Raw genomic sequence first — 27,779 nt, 5'->3', positions numbered from 1 at the left:
CATCATGCATTTGGCTCCTGGAGGACCATCATGCATTTGGCTCCTGGAGGGTACTGTCTTCCAAAAGAAACTTCCTTATGTCACGCATGGTAGTTAGAACCACTTTCTTCTGTTTGGCGATATCACCAAGCATGAAAATGTGTAAGGAGAGCCTATCGGCATCCAAATCTTGGCGAAAGAATTCTCGCTTTTGCTGAAAGTTTGTTGTGCAACTGTTCACAGCTGAGATGCATTCTTTCTCTACGGCTGTTACTTTTTGTAGTCCTGTAGATTCATGTCCTTGTTTAACACATGATTTTGCTGTGTCACACACGTCAGTGTATATTGATTTATAATACTCTTTTGGAGTGTAGAACTTGTGATGTTTGGCAGCATCAGGATTTTCAAGTCTCTTAGGGACGTGACGTTGCCGGGGCAATTCTGGCTCAACGAGGCTCGGTTTGCCCTCTGTGCATTTCTGCCAGAAATGCTCAAAACACATTCGCTTTTCTTGAAAGATGTCAGTCAAGTATTTTAGTTTTGATTCTACTTCTGTAGCACCAATGCGTGGAAACTGAATCTTACAGTTTACCTCTTCTATTGGACCCATCACATGGCAGTAGAGGGAGAGAAAGAAAAATGTCTTGAAGTGTCTCCAGGTATCCAGCACATTTTAATGTTGCGTCAGTAGAATCCTCTTCAGAAAAATTCTCAAGAAAATTGAGAAGGTTTTCATAGTTCCTTAAGATCTGTTGCATACTGGAGGCTCTCAACGTCCACCGACGAGGGCAAAGTGGTCGCAGTCCAGTATGGCCAGCCTTCTCATTCACATCAATAATATTCCTAAATATTTGCATTCTTTTAGGGGATTCCCAAACAGTCTTTAACAAGTCGTTGGCTAAATTCATTATGTCTCTGATTAATATATGTATAATAGTAAATAATAATTATATACGTACTTAGTGTATAGTTATAAGTTATGTGTTTTGCTGTTTCCGGTCATAGACCCTCCCCCCTCAAAGTTGATGGTTTAGCGGTCTCAGCCCCCCAAAGTTGATGGTCTAGAACATTTCAAATGTGTATTTAAAGTTAAGTACATGTGGCAAAATTCAGAGTAAACTTTACAAGATAAGAAAAATAATACATTAGATCCTCTTAAGCAAAATTATTGGGGGGGCTCTGCCCATACATCATTAACATTGGAGGGGCTCGAGCCCCCCTAAGCCCCATGGAGTCGGCGCCTATGGTTGTGCTAATATCGTTCTGTACGTGCAATGAGCGTTTTCTATATGCCTGTACACATTAGCGGGGGTTGGGGGCATAGAGTGGGGAGGCAACTGCTCCCCCCCTCCCCTTTTATCGCCGCCACTACCTGTACAGTTCCTAGGTGAACCGTCATAAGTAATATACGAGTCGTTGACATTCATTCACAAATCCTTGACAATTATTTACACTTTTTACACGTCCAAACGCTTCAGTACATGAATTAACATTTAAATTAGAGCCTGCTGGTGAACTTCATCTGCTAAATAAAGGTATTATTGTTTTCTCAGCGGATATGCCAGACACATGTTTTTAAGACCAAGCATTTGAGTAGATTTCGAGGAGTTTTAAGTCCACTTTACGCACAGAAAGGCTAATTGGCACTGGACCTACAGTTTAAAGTGGGATCACTATGTGCCTCCACCGGGTATCGAACCCGGGACTCCTTGATTACAAGGCGACGACGCTACCACTGCGACATCGGACAGGCTATTTGAGTAGATGTAAAAAAATCTAATAATGACTAGTGTGATATCTGTGAGCCTTCAATTCTATCAATTTCTTTCTTTCTTTCTCTCTCTCTCTTTCTCTGTGCGTCTTTCTTTCTGTCAGCGTGTCTTCTTCAATGTCTGTCTGTTTCTTTCTCTCTCTCTCTCTCTCTCTCTCTCTCTCTCTCTCTCTCTCGGTGTGCCCGTGTGTCTTTTCCTTTCTCTTCTCCCCCTGCAGCTGTCGTTAACTTTACTATTTTATCCCCCCCCCCCTCTATGTCTACGTGTATCTTTTTCTCCTGTTTCGATATTTCTCTCTCCCTCTCTCTTTCTGTTCGTGTCTCGCCTTCCTGAGTTACTGTCTGATTCTCTGCTTATCTTTGTCTTCTTTATGCTCTCCCCGTCCGTATGTGTCGTCTGTGTCTTGACTTTCTATTCCGCTCTCTCTTATTCTCTCGGTATGTGTGTGTGTATGCGTATCTGCCACTCTCATCTTATTATCTCTCTGCCTGGCTCTTTACACACCCCTCTCCCCCCGCTTTCTACACTTGCTATTACAGACCCTTCGCAGCACCCTCTGCAGTGCATGATACAGCAATTGAACCCTTGCCCCTTCTTCCATCTTCGAACGACCACCATCTCCACCAGCACTCCTGCCTGCTCGTATCAGACGTTAGCGAGATGGTTAACACCTGGTTCGGCCATAGTCATCGATAAGTGTCAGATGCGAGTCTTTCGTTGCGCCTTATCCAAGGAACGAGTCTACCTTACGGCGTTAACGTTCAGCGAAACGGAAATTTACCTCGCTGAATTACTGACAGATGCTACAGTGTTGCCATCTATATCCCAATAATATCCCTGAGGAGGAAATCAAAATGTGTCTACATCTGACGGCAAAAGTAACTATTATCGTAAGGATGATCAAGTTGATTAAAAAAAGAGCCAACAGATGTCGATATTGTTCTTACTCTTGTTATTGTTGCATCGTCAGGTTAACCGTGAAGGAGAAAAAGAAAGGAAATCGGTAAGGTGGTATTCGTTAAAGGTATCACACCAGCATTTGTTTGAAGTAAAAGAGAGGTCACACTAACCACTACCCGAAGTCGGTCGGTGTCCCCAAGAATAATGAACAACAATTATATTGTTGACAGATGTTGCTATACAAGAACGTGTTTAAATTAAGCCTTTATTTAGACTTATTTTGAATTTGTAATTTAATTTTTGTACATACAACCATACACATGTGTGTGTGTGTGTGTGTGTGTGTGTGTGTGTGTGTGCCGGCCCCCGCAGCGGAGTGGTTAGCACATCGCGCTACTACGCCAAGGGTCCAGGATTCGAATCTAGGCCTGGGCATGGATGTTTGTGAGTGTACATTCATCAATTTCATCATATCATCACTCATTCCCCTTTGTTGGCAAATTAGCCAAAAGTGGCACAAGAAGCGAAGTAAAATAAAGCAAACCAATATGTATGTGTGTGTGTGTGTGTGAAGGTGTGAGAGAGAAAGGGAAAATAAAGTTAAAGGGAAAAAACACAGCATTCTATCATGTACACCAGAAGGGCGTTATTTTGACTCGCTTCTCTGCCACATTTAGCTAATCGCGATCATTAGGGTGAATGATGATATGATGAAATTGATGTACACTTACAAAGGCCGGAATTCGAACCCGGACCCCTGACGTCGTAGTGCGCTGTGCTAACCACTCTGCCATGTTTTCCTTCCTTACTCTCTCTCTCTCGCTTCTATATTTACCACCCTTCCTTTTCTCTTTCTCTGTCTCACCCTTGCTTCTTTATTTCTCTTCATTTTCTTTCCCTATCTCTCATTTCTTCCTGTTTGCTCGTTCTCACTGTTTCTCGTTTATTTTATGCCTCTTCCTTTCTCTCAAATATGTTTTTCTCTCTCCTTGAAACATCTCTTCTGATTACACTTCACATGATTTTTCATTGTTGGAGTCCATTTATTCTATATACAAATGATTTCGCTATTTCTGTTGTTATTTGAATTCAAATGCTTAAACTCCCATAGGCGACATTGTCAAATAAGTGCTACCTTGAAATTCTTTGTTTTGAAGTTTGGTGAGTCAAATCAACAATGTATTTGCGTATGCTAAAAGATACGGATTTAGCCACAACTGGATACTGTAATCATCTACGTACATATGTTATCATAAACATAAATACAGGGTTTCTATAAATGAACTCCGTGATTTTGAAGCTAAGTATTTTATTAAAAACTCAAACTCGGGGAGAAAGTAAATATATGTTTTTGAAGATAATGTTATCAAGTTTTGTTTACAATTTAGTAAATTCCAATGTGTGCCCCGTTTGTAGCACGGTACACATCCAAACGATAATCAACTTCTTGCCACGTCTTTGCCAGAATGTCTGGGGTGATGGTTGCCACAGAAGCGATAATTCTTTCATTTAAATGGTTGACATCTTGAATTCTCTCCGTCCGCATAAACCAAACATTCCATTTGGGCGAGTCATGTTGATGCTCAATGAACTCATGAGGCGGCTGTGAGCCCCAAATGCGACAATTGTGTCGTAACAGTACCACTGACACGAAAAGTGGCCTCATCCGTAAAATTATCATTGTTTTCTTCAATCTTGTTCAGCATAGAAACAGCAAACTGCGATCTCTTAGTCTTGTCAGTCGGCTTAATTTCATGCAAAAGTTGTACCTTGTAAGCTGTTAGACGAAGCCTTTTGTGAACTTTACGAACAGTCGATCTTGGTATCCCCAACTGAAGACTGCGTCGTGTCAAGGATTTTTGGGGGCTTTGTACGCATGAAGTGCGAAGTCTTTCCACGTCCTCTTCAGAAACACACGCCCTACCTGGCGACTTTTCTTTCAGAACTTTTCTAGTTTCTTTAAACGCCTTAAGCCACTGACGAATGGTTTTGTCCGAAGGCGCAACACTACCATACTCGCTTCGAAAGTTCCGCTGTACAGTAATAACAGATCCAGTTTCTACAAGCCATATCACACACTGCGCCTTCTGTTGTGGCGCTGAACTGCACTGAAAGGGTTCGGCAAGGCCACTTCAAGGTCAACGCTGCGCAGCGTTGCCAACCTTTGTTGGAATAAACTCCAAACGGCGTGAATAAAACTTGATGAGCTACTGATTTCAAAGTAATTAATTAACCTGAGTTATCATTAACAGTTTCATACATCGGAGACACATTTAAATCGGATATCTCGTGGTTAGTACTACTTACTAATTATGTATTGCGGAACATAGTGGAATATGCCATTATGCTTTTTGCACGAAAATAAACACTTTTTTCTGCTAAAATAAACCATTTTCCTTAATGCTACGGAAAGCACGTCACGGTGCGATATCGCTTGCTTTGCGAATGGTAACGCTTCTTTTGTTTTCGAATATCAATGTTTCCAACTCTATTGTGCATGAAAGTTGTAAAAAACCGGGAATCACGTCTGGAAATTGTACATTTTGATGAAACATTGTTCGTTAGCCCCAAAAACCATCCACGGGTAGCCCCACGAACCATTCACACGAGGTTAGATTAGGCCTGTTAGGTTAGCACCCATTTCACCCCTAAATTAATCGAAAAACCATTTTTCTTTCTCGACAAAAAACCGCGCGTTTCTCGAAGAAAAAAAAATACGCGTTTGGAAACCCTGATTCCACTAGCGAGATCGCGTGATTTCCGACGCTAGAGTCATCTGCAGGTACATCTTGGAAACAACGGCATGATGTTGTCGATTTTCACAAAATGCGCAATATTATTACATGAAAAGTGATTATTTATTGTTCTGCTGCATTGTACGATGAAGTTTTAGGAAGAATATATATCGACGAAGGTTGTAAACCTTGGAGAAACTCATTTCCGTAAGTAGTTTCTTGTGTAAAATTGAAGAAATGTGTCTCCGATGTATGAAACTGTTACCGAGTTATCTAATGCCGTTTGCGCACTATGATTGTTTAAAACCCCAGAGTTCTTCTATTGATACCCTGTATTAAACGTTCGTTTCAGATCACTATGTCTGTAGAACATTTGAAAGCTCTCGAATTCCGATGAATTCCTCACCTTCACTTATGCTCCTAGCATCCAATGGCCTAGTCATTTTGTGTATCTTCTTTCAGTTCAGATTTGCTGATAGTGTACTCGCGATGAGGAGTCATTCTGTGTGTAAAGTACGGGAAAAAACCTCACCATTATTGAACCGTGGGGCATGGAGCTACCTCAGAATAGGAGACACGGTTTTTCCTTGGGTTGTTAGGCATGGGTGCCTGCAGGGAATGTCAAGAGAAAAGGAGTTACTGCCCCCTTGGATTAAGGGAGGAATGCCTACTTATTCTTACCATTTCCTTTATTCTGTATTTTCTATCCTGTATCCTCTTTTCTCAATCTTAGTTTCTTTGTTAACGCTTACCTATTATATTCTAGGTGTTTTTCTTCATATTTCCTGTTATGTTCTCTGTCTAGTATCTATATTTCTCTTTCCTTCTTTCTCCTTGTGTCCATACTTTGTCTACTCTGCTATTTCTCTCGCTCCCTCCCCTCTCTCTCTCTCTCTCTATCTCTTTCTCCTTCAATATCACTCGTCCTTTCTTTTATTTTCTGTCTCGAAACTGTGTTGTTATTTCCTTAATTCTCTCTCTCCCTCTTCTCTCTCCCCTCTCTCTCCCTAACTCTCTGTCTCTCTCTCTCTCTCTCTCTCTCCTTCAATATCACTCGTCTTTTCTTTTATTTTCTCTGTCTCGAAACTGTATTGTTATTTCTTTAATTCTCTCCCTCTCCTCTCTCCCCTCTCTTCTCTCTCTCTCTCTCTCTCTCTCTCTCTCTCTCTCTCTCTGCGTGTGAGAGTGATTTTCTAATTTCTTTTTCATTTCGCTTTTCCTTCCTTTCTCTTCGTCTGTAACTCATGTCTCTTCCTTCTTTATTTTTCCGTTCTCTTCTTTACTCTTCCATCTCCCTGTCTCACTTCTATATTTATCTCTCTCTCACACACATCTCTATTTCCCTGCTCTATTTCTTTTCCTTCCTCCCATTCCCTATACTTCACGTGTCCCTGTCTTTCCTTTAAAACACTCCTTTCTTACGCTGACATCGTTAACATGACTTCAATATATCCCAGTTTTTTGACATTGCTTTCTGATTTGGACCCCACATGGAAAACTTCCTGCGGCACCTATGCTGGCAGACATCCCAATCAATGCACAGGAAATGAGATGACGCCGCTTGTTACATTCCCATTTTTTCCACCGTCGAAGCCTATTTATCAACCAGATAGCATGCTTCTGGCCTTGAATAGCAATGATAGTTTTTACAAAATGATCAGGGGTTACTTACGTGTGGAGCGACCATAAAGTTCAGGGACTGGATGAAAACTTACAGGGCACTAATGTTAGTGATTTGATGGTACTTTCATTGCACAAGTTTCTTCGGCTGCTTCAAAGACTTTTAGGTCTCTCAGGGTCTCGAATCAAGGGACCAAAATTGTAGTGGGAGACGCGGGCAGCCACAAGGATGGTCAAGAGGGTCCCTCCTGAAATACATAAACCTTTCTAACTCTTCAATTCTTCTTTCATTTGTATTATTTTTCCTACCGTCTGATTCTCAGCCTTTTCTCCCCAGAGTTGCGCATTTCTTTCTCTGTCTTGAAATATATATATATATTCTTGTTTATTCTCCTTACTTTATTCTCACCCATTCTCTCTTTATTGCTTGTTTCTTTTCTCGCCTCAATAGCATCTTCTTTCTCTTCATTCCCTTATCTCTTCTTTACTCCCCCATTCCTTTCTCTCTATCCCTCCCTTACTTCCTTTTCTTCTACTCTATTGTAAATTTTCTCTTTCAACTGTCTCACTTTCCATTGTATCTTTTCTCTTCCTCCTCTCTCCTCTTTATTCACTTTTTTCCTGTCACTATCGCTTCATTCTTTATCTTACTTTTTCCTCTCTTACTAATCTTTTCTTTCTTTCCTCGTCTCTTCCTCTCTATCGGATCTTTTCTCTTTCTTTTCTCCAGCTTTATCATTTTTCAATTCTTCCCATATCCCTATCGCTTCCTTTCTCTCTTAAATTCTTTCTTTCCATCTCACCCCTCTCTATCGCATCTTTTATCTCTTCCCCCTCTATCACTTCTTTATTTTACTACTGCATCTATTCTCCTCCTTCTTTCTTCCCTCTCTATTGCTTCTATCTTCTTCTTCATCTGTATCGCTTCTTTTCCTTCTTTTTCCCTCTTACCCTCTTTCGCGTCTTTTCCTTTTTCATTTCTCCTTACTCTGTCTCTCTACGGCTACAGTATTTCTTCCCCTCTGCTGACATCCCCTTGACGGGGTCGTCCCAGGCAGAGCTTGAACTAAACTTAAATTGTTTTACCTTTCTAAGCGTCATATCTAGCCAAAACAGCCATAAAGACAATTAAGTCACTTCAGAGAGAATTCTCCATGTCTAAACTTCTGTGCGAATTGTCTAATGAAGGTTGCTCTTCATTTTTGCAGGGACTCTAAGATGAACTACAACCGAGGAGTGCAGGCGGAGAGGGAGTTCTACCCCCACCCTCCTTTCCAAACGGTAGTTCCTTTTGTTGTGTGTCATGTTGGAGGTTGTGTGTCGCTTTCCTGTTCTCTTCTATATGTCCTCTGCCATTGGCTGCTTGGGTGTGGTCTTCGCTTACACTTCCGTCTCTGACTTAACTGGTGCTGGTTTACGTCATGTTGTGCAACTTTGACTAGAAAAGAGTGAACAGTCATGACTAGTGCATCACCTTTCCAAAGGTATAGCCGTTTTCATACCGATCTTGTGAAATACAGGGTGGCGCACGAACAGTTGACACATTTAATCTTTGAACAGCACCTTTATTGTAGAAGGGAAATTAATAACACCTGATACACAGGTAACTTGATCCTTTCAATATACACTGCACTACATAACATGTCCAATGTGTCCTCCATGTAGTCGTACAACCTCTTCCAGACAAGTAGACATGTTCCTGACAACTTTCCTGCACAGATCTTAATGAATTTCACCACACAACTGCACAATCCGGGCACGCATGTCCATAAGAGTGTGAGGCCGTAAAGGGAACAGTCTCTCTTTCAAACAGCCCCACAGAAAAAATCGCAAGGATTTAAATCTGGGCTTAGAGGTGGCCAAGGGAAAGCATCATGATGGCGCTGTGGGTACCACGCGTCCACCGAATATTCCCCGCGGATAATCCAGTACATTGTTCGCGGTATGGTCCCGCCCTGCACAAACCACTGGCTGTTCATTGGCAGATTAATGGCAAGAAGATGAGGCACAAATTCATTCTCCAACGTAGCCTTATACCCACTGTCAGGAACATGTCTACTCGCCTGCAAGAGGTTGTATGCCGCCATGGAGGACACATTGAACATGTGATGTAGTGCAGTGTATTTTGCAAGGATCACGTTACCTCTGTATCAGGTGTTATTCATTTCCCTTCTACATTAAAGGTGGTGTTCAAAGATTAAATGTGTCAACTGTTCGTGCGCCACCCTGTACGTATTTTAGAACATGAATTCAAGTAAAATGAACACACATTGTTGCACCTTTTCGTGAGATTAGCACATTTATCTACATTTTACCCCCTCTTTGATGCTTCACCACCTGTTGCCTCCTTTTCATTCACATTTTGTTAAAAAAAAATATACAGAAAAGTGAATGGTTTTCACTCTTCTTGAGCAGCTACATAAAATCCTATAGTCTCATTTTGTAGAGCAGAACGAGTGCTATAAAGTGGTATAATATAATCATTGCAGCTAAAATAGTTCCCAAGAGAATGTAGCAAAACCAGCGAGGGAAAACACAAACTTCACCAAAACCCATTCGGCAGAACCACAGTTCTCTATGCGGTCCGCGCGCATTATATACAGAAGGCGCAGAAAAACAGAGCATACCTTTTTTTTCCCCTTTCACCACCAGAATTTTGCACCTTATAATCCTTTCCCTGGTTATGACATATGTTGTATTTTTTATCGTTATTTATTTCCTTATCTCCAGTGCTTTTGTTTAATATTTTTTAAAAAAATTCAAAAACATCTGGACCGAGATCATAATTCAAATTCCATCCACAACCCCTTAACTTCCATTTCATTTTACCAGCAGTCTATAACTGATTGCGTCAAATGTGGGTCCCGTCAATAGTTCCCTTGTGGGCAAATCAGAGAAGCGCCTATAGGTTGTCTTCGGTATAAACGTATTATACTGCGGACTCTCCACCAATCGCCACAAAGCTTTCATATCGTCTAGAACAGGGTTGTTGTGAGAGGAGTGTACCTGAACCCAATATGGACAAGCCTTTCCTCGTATTTTGGTCGATATATCGACCACGCAGCTGATTACAAAATTCCTGCTTTTTTATTATCTTGATACTTTTCTGCTCGGTTGGAAACACTTACAGTGAGTTAAACGAAGCTCTGGCACGTCATGTAGATGCACCCCCACCCCCCCGAGTCCAAAGTTACGTATGGATGTTGGCGCGAATTTTAAATTCGTACACTTATTTGACAAAAAAATGTTATAACTGGTAGACTATTTGACCAATCTACTTCTGATAACTTTTGTTTTGCAGCTAAAACATCACGGCATGCAACCGTGCAGAAATCAAAACGCGAAAGGCAATAAGAGGGGTTGGGTGGGCCATGGCCCCAACTTTCAATGAAAAATTCATAAAAATGGCGAGTTTGCTCCCTCTTCCCCCGCTATTTTGGGAAGGGGACGAAAACTTGAGCGTTATTTTCAAAGAATGGTCCTTTCTCAACTGAATGAAAGTCATTTCATGTTCCTGGGTGCATTACATTATCGAATATGTGGAACAAACTCCTCATTTTTATGATGTTTTTTCATTGAAAGTTGGAGGTCGCGGCCCACCTAATCCCTTTTATTGGCTTTGGCGTTTTTATTTTTGCACGGTTGCATGCCCTGTTGTTTTAGCTGCAACACAAAAGTTACCCGAAGTAGATTGGTCAAATAGTCTACGAGTTATAACATTTTGTGTCAAAATAAGTTTACGAATTTAAAATTCGCGCCAAATGCCTCGGCGAAACCGGGGTTACTTTCTGACAAACCCCCTCGGCAGAGTAAGCTAGTCCCAATATGCTGTTCCCAAGTAGTTACAAGATTAATTCACCAGATGCCGTTAGTATGTCATTTAGACTGGCCGAATGGCATGATTGAAGATGTTGGTTGTACCTATAGCGCTGTAGCTTGAGGACAAACAAGCGAAATAGCTGAACCTCGCGATTGTGTTCTAGGTGATCTAATATTGCATATAAGTTACTTCTTACTACATCTTCCAAGTGATGGCTGCTTATATCTCTAGTACATATTATGATAGCTCATAATTAGCCCTTTACAACAATGTACTTAGTTTAGACTTTAAAGTGATGTTTATAACGAAGGAAAGAAGAACACTGTGTAAGGTATAGACTCAACATGGCCTACATAGCAATATATCGTGAAAGACATGCACAAATGTGACTTGTTGCTCGTATGTTCATGTAGTGTGTGTGGAACTCACTAAGGATGATGAAGGATCTTTCATTTGCCCAGACTTTGATGTGTAATCCATGCTCTTCTGGTAATAAATTGTGATATGTCACTCACTTGTTTACTGGTTTGTATACAATGCTATTTCTTTGTGCAAATCTCACATGTCATTATGTAAATCAAACGTAAGTGTATCAATATACTTACCTAACATAATTGTACTCTCAGTACAATTTCTGTAGGCCATATTAGGTACATGTGTACCCAATATGTCCTAAACGTAACTGTTTAATAAAATCTTCCCTGCATCCATGTTGTTATTTGGAATTGGCTCAAACTTTCGGTAAACGTCCAGAAATGTTCCCTCTTTTGAATCTTGCGACTAGTTTTATCTTTCACACTTTATACACCTTTAGAAACAACCGCAAACCTTGGGTAGGCCATATTGGGTCCAGGTACCTTACGTAATTTTTCAGATTTCGGAATATCATAGCGGCTTTTTGAAAGGAGACGAAAAGTCGACAAAAGCTGCCCTGGTGTCGGCCAAAGATTCAGACGAACCTTAAGGGGTGTCTTCTTATGCTGTAACGGTGATTAGGTGCCAAATGTGGGTGAGAGGGGGCAAGGAGATTTTACTTTTTCTTTATAGACAAGCCTTAGCATTAAGAGGTCATACTGCGGGGGGCAAAAAGGTGAGGGGCCAATGCCCCCACGCCCTCCTAGTCTCCGCCACTGCTCTTATAACGTAAACACCCACTAAGAAGGGGTTTCCCGAAAATCAACCCCTAAAGAGGGAGAGGGGTATTAAACTTTTTAAACATTTTTTTGATCAGTGGTGCCAACTTACATTGGTCCGTGTGGTCCGAGCCCATCAAATTGATTGATTTGGTGTTATAAGTCCATGTTATGCACAGTAAGGCTAATTGGGACTGGACCTACAGTTTAATTTAGGATCCGAAGTGCCTCCACCGGCTATCGAACTCGGGATCCCTTGATTACAAAGCGACGACGCTACCACTGCGCCATCGGGGAGGAACTCTGAGCCCATCAAATAATTTGCTGTTTATTATTTATTTGTTTATTATAATTCATGGTAGAGTGTTCATTGATATCAGTAAATAACATATTTTTTAAAAAAATAATGGTGTGCATTAATATCATAATTCATGGAAGTAAGGATTTATGAGGTTTCTTGTGAACTTATATCTTAAGTGTCTGAGCCCACCCAGTGTTTTTCAAAAATTGGCACCCTTGATTTTGATACGTTTAAAGCCCAATCGCCTGGATCTAGAAACATGAAATTACTAACATTAGAAACAAAAGTCGTCAACAGATGGTGCTGTGTGTACGTAGATCTCGATATGGTTTTGCTTTGTGGAGATCTACATAAACGGATTAATGAACAAGCCCATTATTGTTATGAATGCTAATTTCTTATACCAATTGATATTGTATAAAACTAATGCTTCGTAATCATTGACATGAATGCTAATTTCTGACACGCACTCATATTGTACTAACTAATGCTTTAGAAACTAGGAATTCTAGCTTCATGGTCATGTCGGTTATGTGCAGCCAGTAACTCTGCTTGTATTAAGAATGTTTTTTTTTATTACATTCATGTTTTCTACAATGTTATTTACAAGCACATAGCGGGCAGGTGGCAAGTAAAGATACAAAGAGGCCACGGCGTTCTCTTTCAACAGGAGATTTCAAGGGTACGAAGAAAAAAACAGCAAACTTGACTCACAAACCCATCTTTTCCGCTTTATCTTATCTGTTTTCCAAGAAGCCACATAATTGCATAGTTTGCCTTTTTTCTTGAAAACAATGTCAGCGACACCATTGTGTTTGTTTTGAACGACTTTATTCCCGTAACTTTCTGTCTGCTTTGTGTTGAAAAAAAATCCGCGATGTTTGTCTTTTCGGTTCTGTTTAACTCATCTCTACATCAAGGACAACAATGGTGCTTTGACTTCACTAGTTTGGCAACTTCGTCGCCTTGTAATCAAGGGGTTGAGGGTTCGATACCCGGTGTAAGCGCATAATGGTTCGGAGCCCACTTTAAAACTGTAGGTCCAGTCCCAGTTAGCCTTATTGTGCATAAAGTGGACTTAAAACACCAACTCAATCGATCAAAACAAAATTTCCCAGCGAATAAAATCAGAAAATTTGTGTCCTTATGTGGGATGTGGCCAATCTAAGATCCTGCTAGAATTCAAGTATAATTCCAGGTTTTCAAGGCGAACTTTCCAAAAATGCAAGGATACAACCAGATTCCTTCTCTATTTCAACTTAACGTATTACCACACCTCTCACCACATACACACAACTATATTAACAATATAAATGGGTATGTGTGTTGCCAACATATCCAAAATTCAATTTAATGGTATATATATTTATAATTTTAATTTACATTTGCCATTGCACATACTCAGACTCGAAATACATCTACAAACACAAGTCACAAATGTTACAGGATATAAGCTACTAATCTACGAAAAATTGCAGCTACCTTTTCCTCCTCGATAAAAACTAGAGCTAAATTGTAAAAAAGACTTAACTCAGGGCATTTACAAATATGTACAAAAATTCAATGGGATTTGGATTAATAAAAGTTGCAATTTTTCACGTCTACCGAGAATTCACGCAGCGTTCCTGGAATTCCCAGTGAGCAGCCACCCTGGAGATTGAATGACGTTACATTTGCATATCTTCGTAAAGAAATAGAAAAAGGAAGAAATGTGAAAGAAATGAAAGGTTATGTGAGGAAACAAAAAGAGACAAATAAGACAGAGAGAGGTGGGAAGAGAGAAACAAAGGGGGAAACGAGATGCGAGAACGCAAACAGAAGTAAAGAAAATAAACACGGAAAGGAAGGGAAAATAAAGAAGCGAAGCGGGAAAGAGAGGGAGGAATAGAAGGGAAGTAAAAATAAAATTAGAAGAGAAAAAAGAGAGAAGCATTGATTGATTGAATTATGTTATTTTCCGTCGCCCTTCTGCAGAAAGAAAGGTATACTTCTTAAGACTAAGAAAATAATATGAAAAAGTAGAAACATACATGAAAAGGAAAACAGAAGAGTTAATGTAGCTAAAGGGAATAAGCAAAGAAAAACTATTTCCGCTTATTTAGGGGTCAAGTGACCTCCCACGGCCCTCCCTGTAGAGTCTTTGGCACTTCTGGATTGTAACAGCCCCCACTAACTTTCAATGGGATCATTACAACCAAGAAGTGTCCATTACTGTGCAACTATTCCAACTGTTATGAAACAACTTCATTCAGGAAGTGCTGTACAGGGTAGGGATGGCCAAACGGATCCGGATCCGAAAGTTTGAGATCTGGATCAGGATCCGAAAATTCCGGATCCGGATCCAAAAGTTCCGGATCCGGATCCGAGAGTTTCGTATCTCAATCCCATTATAATATTACCACACCTTAAAAGTTATTATGATCTTCGATTACAAAGAAATTTTTCATTAGTTAATCCTTCAAGATTTTTTTCAAGTGTTGTTCCTAAAATACTTTGCTACGCATCGGCTAACACACTCGAGCACAAAAATAATCTTGCTTGTTTAACATAAAATGTCAGAGGTGATTTTGTAAATGCCATTGAAACGAATATGTATTCATTCGAATGTATTGAAAATGGAAACACACATAAATGTGAGACATTCCATTCCAGGATGAAACCTTTAACACATATAACAAGATAGAAATGTTATACAAAAATTATACAATTGTTCTACAGTTACAGTTTTAAAAATTAAAATAAAACATTATAATATATGCAGTGTTATATAATTACAAAGTGTAAGACTAATAAGGGAGGTTATCTAAGTGTCCCCCTCCGATTTCCACGGAACTTGGCAGGTGTATAGAGGGGCCCAAAGGAAGAAATACGTGTTCTTGTGTTTCAGCTAAGAAACTGTTTTAGGGGGCAACCCCCCCTCAAATGTCAAGATGAGGAGAAATTGAAGTTGGGATCTGACCCCGAGACCACGTAAATATGGCATACGAAGAAACAGGGGGCATAGGGCCCCTCTATACACCTGCCAAGTTTCATGGAAATCGGAGGGGGACACTTAGATAACCTCCCTTGTAAGTGTATTAATTACAAATCGCACACGAGCGCACACACTATATATGTGTGTGTGTGTGTGTGTGTGTATTAGCAGGTAACAATATGTTATAAACACATTCTTACTTTCTAAAGAAACGCTCATGTGGGATGGCCAAACGGATGCGGAACCAAAAATTTCGGATCCGCGGATCCGGATCCGAAACATTTTAGGATCCGGATCCAGATTTCGGATCCGCCAGGATTCGGATCTGGCCATCCCTAGACAGGGTGTCCAAAAAGTCCCGCACCATAGGCAAAATCACACTATTTGTTAAATGTGCTGTCCGTTAAGTTCCACACATGTTTGCAGACGGAATCGCAAATTGTTGATCACACGGGGGACATAATCTCGGCTAATGGCTTCGCATACGTCCTTGATTCTCGTGCGAAGATGAGCCATGTCGTGCATCTTCACGCTGTACACCAGAGATTTAACATACCCCCAGAAAGCATAGTCCATAGGATTCAAATCCGGTGAGCGTGGGGCCCATTCAGCGGCTCCAAAGAACGACAAAATTAATTTTATCAAAATTTAATCATTTTGCCTATGGTGCGGGACTTTTCTGATACCCTGTATTATATTTGGGTCAAGGTCTCAAAGACAATAGCATTATTAAGAAACTCTGTCAGTATTAATGTCCTCTACACGTTGTGAAGGTATACTGGTGTTAGGTAGCTCAGGTCAACAGCTTTCGATGATACCAGCCTGGTACACATTCACAAACGTAAAAAAAACCACGGCAAGTAAAATATATAACCTGTATAGTTCTATATTCTTATTTCTTCTGTTTGATTTCTTGATGACCGAACATATCAACGTCCCGGTAATATTTTGTGTAACAAGCACGTGTCTATTAACGCATGAGACATTTAATAAATTTCTTTTCCGACAATCGAAAAAAAAAACAAATGAACAAAGCTGCAATTTGGTTTATTTCAGAGTTTTAAAATGCCGTAATTTAAAATTACTGAATGATGTATTTGGAATTAATGTTTACGGAAGCCAGGCTTTCCAGTCCAATTGATAACACAGATCTCTCCTGTGAAAAAAAAAAAGTTTTGTGCCACGCGGTTTCGTGAAGAGCATATGTGACACATATTCTATCATTCAGAACACTCTCACACACATACATTCACCTCTAGCCACCGGATGCACACACGTACACACACAAAAGGTTTCGTGTTTTATCACACTTTACGTCAGGAAGTGATGTAAGGACATTCTCTAATCGCTGCTGCGGTTCAATCTTCCAGCCGACAGATGGAAGCACAGTAGGATTTCTTCAGTCTCGCTTTGAAGTGCATGTAATAGTGTTTATATACGTGACATCGGTAACACGCAAGCAAGGAAAGAATAAGACGGTGTAAAACAACAATCTAATGAGTTCCGGTAAGTTGTTTTTTGCTTAAGATAACCTGCACAGTGGCTTAGCTCGCGCGGACAAACATTGCACTTGTAATATGAAGAACAATGTAATATACGTGTAACTTCGGGAGGGAGTGAGACTGTCAGACGTGTCACCAGCCCGGTGTTACATATGGACAATCACTCCTTTCACAATCCCCTGCCCCGCCCATCCCTATATGCGTAATGAACGCAGTCCTGATGAGATAGAGTCCAAATACCGTAAGCTATTCATTCAATGATTTAGCATACCCAATTAGCCAGCCTCCGTGGCGGAGTTGTTAGTGTAACGCATTAGGAAGCCGAGTGTCTAAATTTGATTCCTCGGTATAGTGTGGACATTAATTTGTGGTTATTTGTTTCGACAATTCTGGGTGACCTTTTATAGAGACATGCAAATGTCAACCTCACTTCATCGTGCAATGCGTTCGTTTTGGCTCTGGGCCGAGATAGCGCGTGAACAACTCTTATAACACAGGTTACTACTCGTTATGCAATAGAAATATAATTGTCTACATGCTAGAGATATAAGCGTAAACAAGCGAGACGTTAAGGGGCGAAAATGCCGGCATCTGCGCCATGTCACGCGCTATCTCGACCCAGAGCCAAAACGAACGCACTGTAGTACACTCTGTCCTGCATTGTTGCAGTTTAACGAGGCACTGGCGACTAGACTCACGGCCAGTAGGCCTAGAATCCTTTGTGTGACTGTCTTGTGTGCTGTCCATTTGTGTTTGCGATTGTCATTTTACCACTTTCATCTTGCCATTCATCCTCATCTTCGCGATTAGCTTAAAGTGGCAAAAGGTGAAGTGAAAAAAGTCAACATTTCACTTTATATTCTCATCGTCGCTAGTAAACCTAAATATCTACAAAAGTGCCAATATAAGCAAAAATGCAGAAACAGGCAAGTTTAAGTCTATGCACACATATGCAAATCATGACTGAACCTGCAGTTTAAGTAATCAGCACTGACTTCTATCACCGGAAAGCGAAACTGGGGACCCTTGATTACTAGTCCATAGGATAAGCGCAACACTATCGGAAACACATAAAATGCAAAAGCGATCCAATAATGTTACTTATGTATACATGATGTCACTACACCCTCGCTTTGACGTAGTCGATGGATAGATACTTCGTTTCTGTCAGAGGAGGCTTCACTTTTTCTGTAACCAATACATGTAAAGTGTTCTTTTCCATTCTAGTTACGTTTTTACACTACGTTGTTTTAAGTATTTGGTTAATCGCGACGTTAAGGATGAATAATGTAGTGATGAAGTGGATGCACAACGGTACATTCTTGCCTTTTTCAGCGTTTGAACCTTTGGCTTCAAAGCGTGTTCCATGGATTTTCCGATCGTTTCTGAGCCCGTTATTGCAGAAAAGGAAGAAACGTCACGGGAATTTCTACTATGTGGTACAATTGAGGAAGATAACAGTGTGCAAAATATCCATCGTTCTTTTCGATTACTTTTATTCTATGTTGTTTTAAGAAATGAAAATGCGGTTATTCAGCAGTAGGCATTTCTCTTTCCTAATTTCTGTTTTTGATTCAACTCATTCCTCTCGCTGTTGTAGTATCGTTGTTATTTTTCGTCACATTTATGCCACTTCTGGCTACTCGCGACGCTGAGGATGAATGATGATATGATGAAACTGATGAAGTGACACAACGGACACCCATGCCCTGGCCGGGACTCGAACCCGGGACCCCTGGTGTCGTAGCGCGCTGTGCTAACCACTCCGCCACGGAGATCGACACCGTGGCGAGTGGCAACGTCGTTCCCGAGTTCGATACACCGGTGGAGGAACTTATTGCTTCGGATCCCATTTTGAACTGTAGACCCGGTCCCGATTGGTCTATCTGTGCATAAAGTGGACTTAAAACTCGAACTCAATTGATCTGTTTGAACGGGGAATCGCCAGAATTTCGAATTCAAGTTTCGGGGGCGGGGCAGAGGGGGTAAAATTCCGTGCTTGACTCCCCCTGGACGACCAATTTCACACGAACAGTCCATAAACCCACAAATCTTTGACTTTTTATAGCTAGATGCAAAAAAAACCACGCCACTGTTTTACAATATGACTTCCATATCGGTCCTCATACTCGCGAGGGTGAAGACTTGAAGCCTTAGCTTATTGATTGAATGATGGCGCACTGTTTTTTCATTGCTCTTTAACTTGCAGGGCGTGACATTCTGTTCTGGCATTGCGTACGAAGTGTGGGAGGTCTTTACGACAATGTAGCCACGTTTCCTTTAAATAACGCCCGTGACGTCACTCAATGCGTATCGAGGATGTGTGGGTGTACTGCAGGCAGGATAGGGAAACAGGTGTTCAGAGTTGATTCCCCTGGGTGATATGGGTCGGCGGCTTGCTTGCCTTGCTAGCTGATTCCAGGGGATGCGGATGGTGCTAAATGGGTTTGCAACCCTTAGCAGTGTTGCCACGTAACTGGAAAATTCCCTAAAAAAATCTATTTATATACAGGGTGGTTGATTTAAGTTGATGACCCGAAATATCTGACAAACTAAGCGTTTTCGAAAGAAATGTTTCAAATAAAAGTTAATTGACTTTAAGGGGCAAAGGGAATGCCATTATGTATGTTTTAGTAGGCGGCCATTTTGAAAGTCATTAGAAGGTAACTCAATTTTTTAAAATGGAAATTAAATTTATTGTTTAATGTTTTCATTCTTCTTAAAAAGTAAACATCTTTTGCAGAAACCATGTTTCCATTCATCGCGTAGTTTCACAGAGTTGACAAGTAAAAAGTGGGAACAGAAATTCATAATACTAAGACATGTATGTACACATGTGGAAAATATTGACGTTCCAGGTAAATTCTATTATTAATAGCTAACTTGGGTCGTAATGCTTTTCAGAGAATTGTTAATGTGTGTAGTACTAATTACAGCAATATCACGAATATTTTAAAAGGGCTTGATAGCCGGTGGTGAAACATACTGGTTCGGATCCTTCTTTATACTATAGGACTAGTCCCGATTAGCCTTTCTGTGCATAAAGTGGACTTAAAACAACAATTCAATCAATCAAATCTTACTAGAGTTGGAAACTTCCCCTACAAAGTGTAATTTAAGGTCTAATACTTAATAGCTGGACGTTGTGCACCTGAAATAGTAGGTAGTGTTGTCCTAAATGACTCTGTATATTCAGTCCCAACTAGCTTCTGGGCATAACGAAGGATCCTTTTTGTTCTTAATTCCTGCTTTGGTTCCGCTACCAAACCAGGCCGCGAAGTGATCTGTTCGCCGGGTGACGTCACGCTTTCGTCAAGGACCACGTGATCAGGTATGGCCTAAGCCTTCTCCTTCTAATAGGCTTGGTACCGACTCACCTGCTAGTTTTCCCCTCACACGATACTGGTTATCGTATTTGTATGTCTACTTTTGTTCCCATAAGACATTGCGCAGAGCAGACAAGCTACCGGGTGGCCAGAATTAAAGTTACCCAACTCAGAGCCCTCTGTAGCCTGTTTGAGGCATCGTAGAACTCTGACATTTGGTGAATCTACTATGCAGACCATGGGGATAAAAAAAATAGTTCAATTTTCCGCCACCAGGTTGAAATGTGGCGCTGTAATAATGAATATTGAAAAACATAAGTCAGGTGTACAAATCTTCAAATCAGGAACAAGAGGCTCTATTCGCCACTGCAACAGCCACTTCGGTGACAACTTCTTCTGCAATCGGCCAGGGGCCCCTTCCTGCTGCAACACCAAGATCTCTTCAAATTTCTTCATCATCTTTCTTAACCAATGCGTCGTCATGGGCTCCTTTCGAAGTCCTTTCGCATGACGATAACCTCGCAATGCATCTGCACTATTACTACCGTTCTGATAAAACAACTTCACCATCAATGCACGTTCTCTATTATTTAATGGCATGGTGATCACTTCCGAACTTTTGTTCAGCACTCACGTTAAGTGATTTAGCTGAGTTATTAATTAGAAAGACATTTGCTAGTGGCTGGAAGTTTCGAGAAAACAATCTCTTGTTTATTGCAAGATTGCAAGGTAAAGGCAAACCCATAACCAATTGGAGCAGTTTACGTCATTATTACAACCCATCATGGAAGTACAGCGCCACATTTCAACCTGGTGGCGAAAATGGAACTTTTTTTATCGCCATCCTCTTCCCCATGGTCTGCATAGTGGATTCACCAAATGTCAGAGTTCTACGATGCCTCGAACAGGCTACAGAGGGCTCTGAGTTGGGTAACTTTAATTCTTGCCACCCGGTACAAAGATGGACGAGCGATTGAAGAACGTTGTAGGAGAATTACTGCAAATAAATACAAGTAAAATAATTAAAATAAAATAAAAATAATAATATGGACTAGAAATTGGCTCAAAAGAAAACATGGTTTCAGTTCAACTAAAACATTTAACATACTTGTAATAATAAGGATTTTCGTTATCGGATAATCATATTTGTCGCGTACAAATATTTGCATAAATATCTAAATATTAATGAACTGAACACGAATGCACATCATGGTTTACTTTTTCCTTTATGGAGAAGCGAACAGAAACAACCAACACTCGGAAACCATAGACAAAAAAATTTCCTTTACCAAACTAACAGATTATCTTCACATAGCCAAACTTCGCTCTGATTGACTGTTCCACAGAATCTAGCAGAGAAAGCCAGTTGCAATTATTGATTGATTCAGTTTGTGTTTTAAGTCCACTTTATGCACAGTAAGGCTAATCGGGACTGGACCTACAGTTTAAAGTGGGACCCGAACCACTATGTGCTTCTACCTGGTATCGAACCCGAGACCCCTTGATTACAAGGCGACGACTCTACCACTGCGCCATCGAGGAGGCTCCAGTTGCAATTTGAATATGGCCTAGTCCAGTCAAGCAGCCAGCCGGGCGGCCATGATTTCCACCCAGGCAGCCAGTTCAGCGCCAACTAGGGCATTCCTACCGGAAATCCAGTTCCGTGAGGTTCGGCCTTTATTTAGCGTCGCTTTTCTGACACTTTTGGCTAATCGCGACGATGAATACGAGTGATGATATGATTGAATTGATAAAGAAATACTCGCAAAGAACATCTATGCCCAGGTCCGTATTCGAAGTTGTGCTAACCAGTGGCGCAACCACAGGGGGGGCATTGACCCCCTTCTAACCTTGCTCATAAATGAGTTCAAGGGGGGGGCAAAGATTGACGGCTAAGTGTACCTGCAGGGGGGGGCAATTACCGCCCAGAACTTCAAATTTTATGCAAATAAATATACTTTTAGTAAAATGTTCTTGCTCGCTTCTTTGGCAATTTATATTTGTTCACTGTAATGCATTGTAAATCACCAGACAGAGAAATAAGACTTGTCTTAATTGATTTGGTTTAAAATGCATGAACAATTGTTTTGAGGGAAGGGAGAGTGCACATTTAAGAGACAATTTATGTAATTGTTGCTGTTGGTTTATTGTGAGATAGATGAATTTGTTCTGTAATGTATTTAAATAATATAGGCTGTATATTAAAGAAATTTTGAATACGTACACAATTTAGTGTCCACGTCATTCCACGTTGCATATATGTGAAACATATATCGTGCATGAAAGTTATGTTAATGTAAAAAAGAATTATATTTGGAATGCATTTATCAAGCATTTTCTGTCTTTCAATAATATTAATATTAATAATGTGAAATTGAACGTGTTAAAAAAAAAATTCAAATAGTTTGTTCGAACACAAATGCTTTAGCACAAACTTCTACCCCCTTTTTGCGTAATTTACGAGGATAATAACGTCTTTGATACTACAACTACTAGTAATAGTAATAATGTTGGTCCTGGGTTCTAATCCCGACTTGGGCATGGATGTTTGCGAATATCCATTCATCATTTTCAACATGCCATCACTCATCCCCATCTTCGCAAATTAGCCAAAAGTGGGCACAAGAAGCGAAGTAAAATAAAGCAAATCAATAATAACAATAATAATAATGTCATAATAACATTATTAGTAGCATTATTATTAACATTATTTTTAAAATTATTATTATTATTGGTACGTTTATCCTGGTACTTGCCCCCCCCCTAGACAAAAATTCGTGGTTACGCCTCTGGTGCTTGAGTGGTTCTTGAAGTTGTTACGAGGCAATGATCCTTCGGAGGAAGGTAGTAAGTATTCTGAGTAGGCAAATCCTTACAATTAGTGCTTCTTAGCGCCATTCATTCGTCATGGAATGTTCGCTCTCGTAATAAGCAGTGGCGCTCTAACTTTTGTATCGGTGTGTACTACAAGAGGCGTTCAATGCACGGCGGCTGCTGCGCCAGTAGCGTAAATAACACCCCCGCAATCCCCGGCGTGCGGAGGGGGGCGTATGAGCTTCCGGGGGCGAATTAAGAATGATAGATTAAGTTTTCTTTTCGGCGTTAAAATATATTTTCAACCAAACATATTATATTTCTATGCCCCTACAACTGCAAACATAAGCCGGCCCACGTGGTGGAGTGGTTAGCGCTACGACGCCAGGGGTCCTGGGTTCGAATCCCGGCTTGGGCATGGATGTTTGTGAGTGTCCATTTATCAATTTCATCATATCATCACTCATCCCCATCTTCGCAAATTATCCAAAAGTGGCACAAAAGCCGGAGTAAAATAAAACAATTCAATTCAATTCAACTGCAAGCATAAAATGTTAATCACTAGGAGTGGAAAGTGAATTACCAGATCAGAAGTAAACCTTCATTAGCTGAATATTTCAACCTCCCATTATTATTACGCTAGCATTAAAACCAGAGACTTTTGCTTATGCTACTCATCTATTCTAGACGCTCTTTACTATGAACTGTGCTGGTTGTTTGTCGAAAGGTTCGATAAAGGGAAAATTAATGATTGTAAACGTTTAAGTAAATATATCAAAGAACGCGAAATGTGCTGAATTCACTTGTATGTATAAACACAGATAAATCTGTAGTATAACATAATCATTCATTCATTCATTCATTGTTTTCTGCCTAATTGGCAGGTTTTTCACTGCAATCTCCAGCTTTCCCTATTCTCTGCCTTACGCTTCGTAATAGCATACGACCCAGTTAATTTAATATCATCCATAAGCTGATATCTCTTTCTTCCACGGACTTTTCCCCCTTCAACCATTCCCTCCAAGCCATCCCTTAGGAGGCAGTTCCTTCTATTCCTCTTCTTGATGGTCTCCAGTATAGATCTTTTTTCACCAACTCTTTTCAGTACGGCTTCGTTTCTTACCTTGTCCGTCCATTTTACACGCTCCATTTTTCGCCATGTCCACATTTCAAAAGTTTCGAGTCGTTTCTCTTCATTTCTTCTCAACGTCCAGGTTTCTGCACCATATAGTGCTACACTCCACACAAAACATTTCACTAATCTCTTCCTTAGACCTATGTCCATGGGTCCACAAAAAACATTTTTTCTTCTATTGAAAGCTTCTTTTGCTATTGAGATTCTCATTTTCACTTCTTGTTTGCAGCTCATGTCACTGCTTATAGTCCATCCGAGGTACTTGAAGCTATCCACTTGCTGGATTCTTTCACTGTTTGCTCTCACATTAATATTCCTTGGTTTCCGTCCTATGACCATTGCCTTTGTCTTCTTTACATTAATCTTCATCCCATACTGCTCACAGCTGCTGTTTAACTCTTCTAACATACTATTTATGGTTGTTTCATCCTCAGCGAATAATGCCATGTCATCAGCAAATCTTATGCAGTTTATTCTTCTTCCTCCCAATTTGACACCACCTGTTCCCTGGAAACAATTTTTCACTATATCTTATAAATAGATATTAAACAAAGTAGGCGATAGGCAGCATCCTTGTCGTACTCCTCTTCCAATTTCACAGCCTTCTGTCATTTCGTCTCCTGTTCGCACTTTAACTCGTTGATTCATGTATAAGTTGCTTAGAAGTCTCCTCTCTTTCCAATCTACCCGAATTTTCTTAAGAATTTCTGAAAGTTTAACCCAATTCACTCTATCAAAGGCTTTCTCCAGGTCTACAAATACTACAAACACCTCCTTTCCTTTCTCTAAATATCTTTCCCCAATGGTCCTCAGTAAACCAATTGCATCCCTTGTAACTCTTCCTTTCATGAAACCAAACTGTTCTTCCTCTAACTCGCCACTGACCTTCGAGTATAGGCGTCTGTTCAGAGTTTCTGGAAAAATCCTAAAGATTTTCAAACAATGTTGCAATAAGATCTAGACAAGTGGCGCAAAATAATTAAAATAATTTTAGATGTAATAACAACATTATCCACCTGTAATTTGACTCTCAGGGGACATGGACATCACAGGCTTGTTAGCGAGGTATGACCCACTTCTTAAAACTCGTGTATTTTCATATATAATTATAATATACAATTCATTACGCTTTGTCTGTCGTCTTAACCTTTGGTACCAGTTTTTACATTGATTCAAATTACATGTATGTATTTTCATATTTGTATATATCGAATATAAATGTAGGCGTGAATTAATATTTTAGAAAGGAAAGCTTAAATAAACAAAGTTGCGGGGGGAGGCGTAGAGGGTGTTAGGGCTGCGCACTCTGCCTCTCGAATCTGTGGAGCAAGCCCGCACATAACGGAAGAGAAGGGGAGAAAGCGAGTGGGCGGGCGAAGCACTGCGCACTGCTTCAAACGGCTTCTCATCTCACGCTTTCATTAGTGGAGCCCTTTCGAATCACGAACAAAAATACACGATAAATACACTGCAGTTTTTCGGCGCTGGAACAAAAAAATATTATTTATCTTAAGAGCCCTAAACGTAACTTGCCTAACCTAAAAACGAGAACTTTTTCGTGACGTCACTAGACTAAGGTGCTCAATACCGTGTGCGATGAGTGAGGCCCTATTCTTTCGTACAGCGTTTTATTAGGTTGAACGTAATTTCCTTGCACCAGCACTGGACCTGGGATCACAAACAGTACTTGGTGATGTTTGGTTCGTAATCACCAGGGAACGGATTTATATGGAAGTACATATTTATGTATGAAGCTGAAATCAGTTCTATTTTGTCTTATCTTTGCGCATCATGGCATGTAGACTCCAAAAAAATCAGTTTTTATTTTCCATAATTGTATTGATTGAGTCGAGTTGGTGCTTTTAAGTCCACTTTATGCACAGCAAGGTTAATCGGGACTGGACCTACAGTTTAAAGTGGAATCCGAACCACTATGTGCCTCCACCTTGATTACAAGGCATCGGGGAGGTCCTGCATAATTGTACATATATTAGGTTCTGGCTCATATTTTAAAAAAATTTGTTATTTTTACATATTCCATATTTAAGAACATTTCTCAACATGTACTCCATATTCGCGCAATAACTACATGTCCCCGTGTGACCAAAAGAGTTGGGTGATTATCTTGCGAATAACTGAAAAATTTGAAATACACTTCCATAACTTCTTGCGATTTTGAAAGCAGTTGCAGTCAATATAAATCCATCCTAAGATACAACAGATGGAAAGTCACGTTCGAACGCTTACAACACAATTTTGTTACTCATTGTTTTGGAAACAGAAAATGAAAACACATTTTGTATTACGTAGAAATTTTCAGCGAAAAATGCAGGCTCGACCAGGACTGGAACCCGAGTCTTTGGCATACCGTGCCATTGCTCTAACCATTTTTTTCTTTTTTTATTATAAAAGAGGAATGCCCCTAAGCGGTAGTATCCCCTCTTTTTCACTTTATTCTCAACTTTTTCATTTCTCGGTTATTCTCAATTTTTTAGTTTCTCTCATTTCGACAAACACAAATACCAATGCCTTACCCGGGACTCGAACCCGGAAGCCCTGGGGTTGTAGCGCGCTGTGCTAACCACTCCGCCACGGAGGTCGACAACCACCGAGCTACCGAGCCGACCTGGCCTCGCCTGCGTGGAGTCGTCTCTGCCAGTGCCACCGCAACGGAATCTGTTGCCTTTGAAACTCTGTGGACTTCGACGTTGCCTGGTTCCAAAATTTTCGCTGAAAATTTCTACGTAGTATATCTCCTGTGTGTGCCTAATCTACAATACATTTTGTGTTGTTTTGCAATTAATGTCAATGTAAGCGTATTGTATTTTATGTGGCTCGTGTAGTGTCTTATGTTATTGACAACAATTTTCTACAATTCTAAGTCCATATTTAACTCCATATTTTGGTGAAAATAACTATTTCGCATATTTGTAACATTAATCAGCAAAAAAAAAAACGTGCTGGTAAAACAATGGTTTTCGACTGCGCCTAACGGTGATCTCAATGAAGCTAGTATTTGCTAAGAAGTCGTAATGTACTGCTATTTTGCTTCAACCCCAACTTACATTTATTTCGTCCTCATATTTCCGCTAGGAGGAACCGTCTCCCAGGTACGAAAAACGTCAAATAAATTCCCGCTGTCTGAAAGATCCACAAATGGAGTTTCCCCTTGGCCACTTCCAAGATAACCTGATTACCTTACATAATATTTATTCCCCCCCCCCCTCCTCCTCGCAAGAACGACGATTTTTTATCTTTACGAGTGTTCTCAGGGGTAATAAGCAACGACCTAAGTTGGGTTGTTAAAGAAAACTCATTACCAGCTTTGCAGGCCTGTTGAACGGATCTTGCTTACCGCACAAACACATTTTTAGTCAAGTCCCGCCCTTCGACGCATGACATCACAAAAATGACAGTGTATTTATGATAAACCTAACCTAACGGGAGCATTTTGACTGACGTCGCAAGACGCAGGGCGGAGCTTGACCAAGAAAGGTGATCGAGAAGTGTGCGATAAGTTAGACCAGAAATAAACTGCTTTATTTAGCTTCTATTTCAGCCTGCGCATCTACGTGCTGGGGCGGTTTATTTAGCGCATGCGCGTTGAGGAAAACTTGGTGCCGCCTCGTACGATAGGCAGCTTTCTGACCGAAGCGACGCGTATCACTTGGAAAACGAGCCTTCACCAGATTGATAACACAAATGCTGCAATAGCAAATATAATTACATTATGGTTATATGTAACGTAAAACTTGTGACCGCACAGTC

General features: G+C 40.5%; 1 protein-coding gene across 4 annotated transcripts in view; it reads left to right on the top strand.

Annotated features, from left to right (window-relative positions):
- Rab3 (RAS oncogene family member Rab3) overlaps window positions 1-27,779 on the top strand; it is a 192,159-nt gene that overhangs the window by 24,628 nt on the left and 139,752 nt on the right. For 2 of the 4 annotated variants that reach the window (XM_083112791.1, XM_083112787.1), the window contains exon 1: window positions 16,611-16,740. The exons of the other annotated variants lie outside the window; for them this stretch is intronic. Coding sequence is in view for 1 of the 2 variants with exons in the window: in XM_083112787.1 (XP_082968913.1) it covers window positions 16,731-16,740 (10 nt within the window). In the remaining variant the exon portion in view is untranslated. Of the gene's footprint in view, window positions 1-16,610; window positions 16,741-27,779 lie in introns of those variants that run through there. 4 annotated transcript variants of the gene reach the window in all.

This window comes from Lepisma saccharinum, chromosome 26, assembly GCF_977018435.1.
Source record: "Lepisma saccharinum chromosome 26, izLepSacc3.1, whole genome shotgun sequence".
NCBI lineage: Eukaryota > Metazoa > Arthropoda > Insecta > Zygentoma > Lepismatidae > Lepisma > Lepisma saccharinum.
Note: the sequence above shows the minus strand (reverse complement) of the source record. Positions and strands in the feature narration are given on the sequence as shown.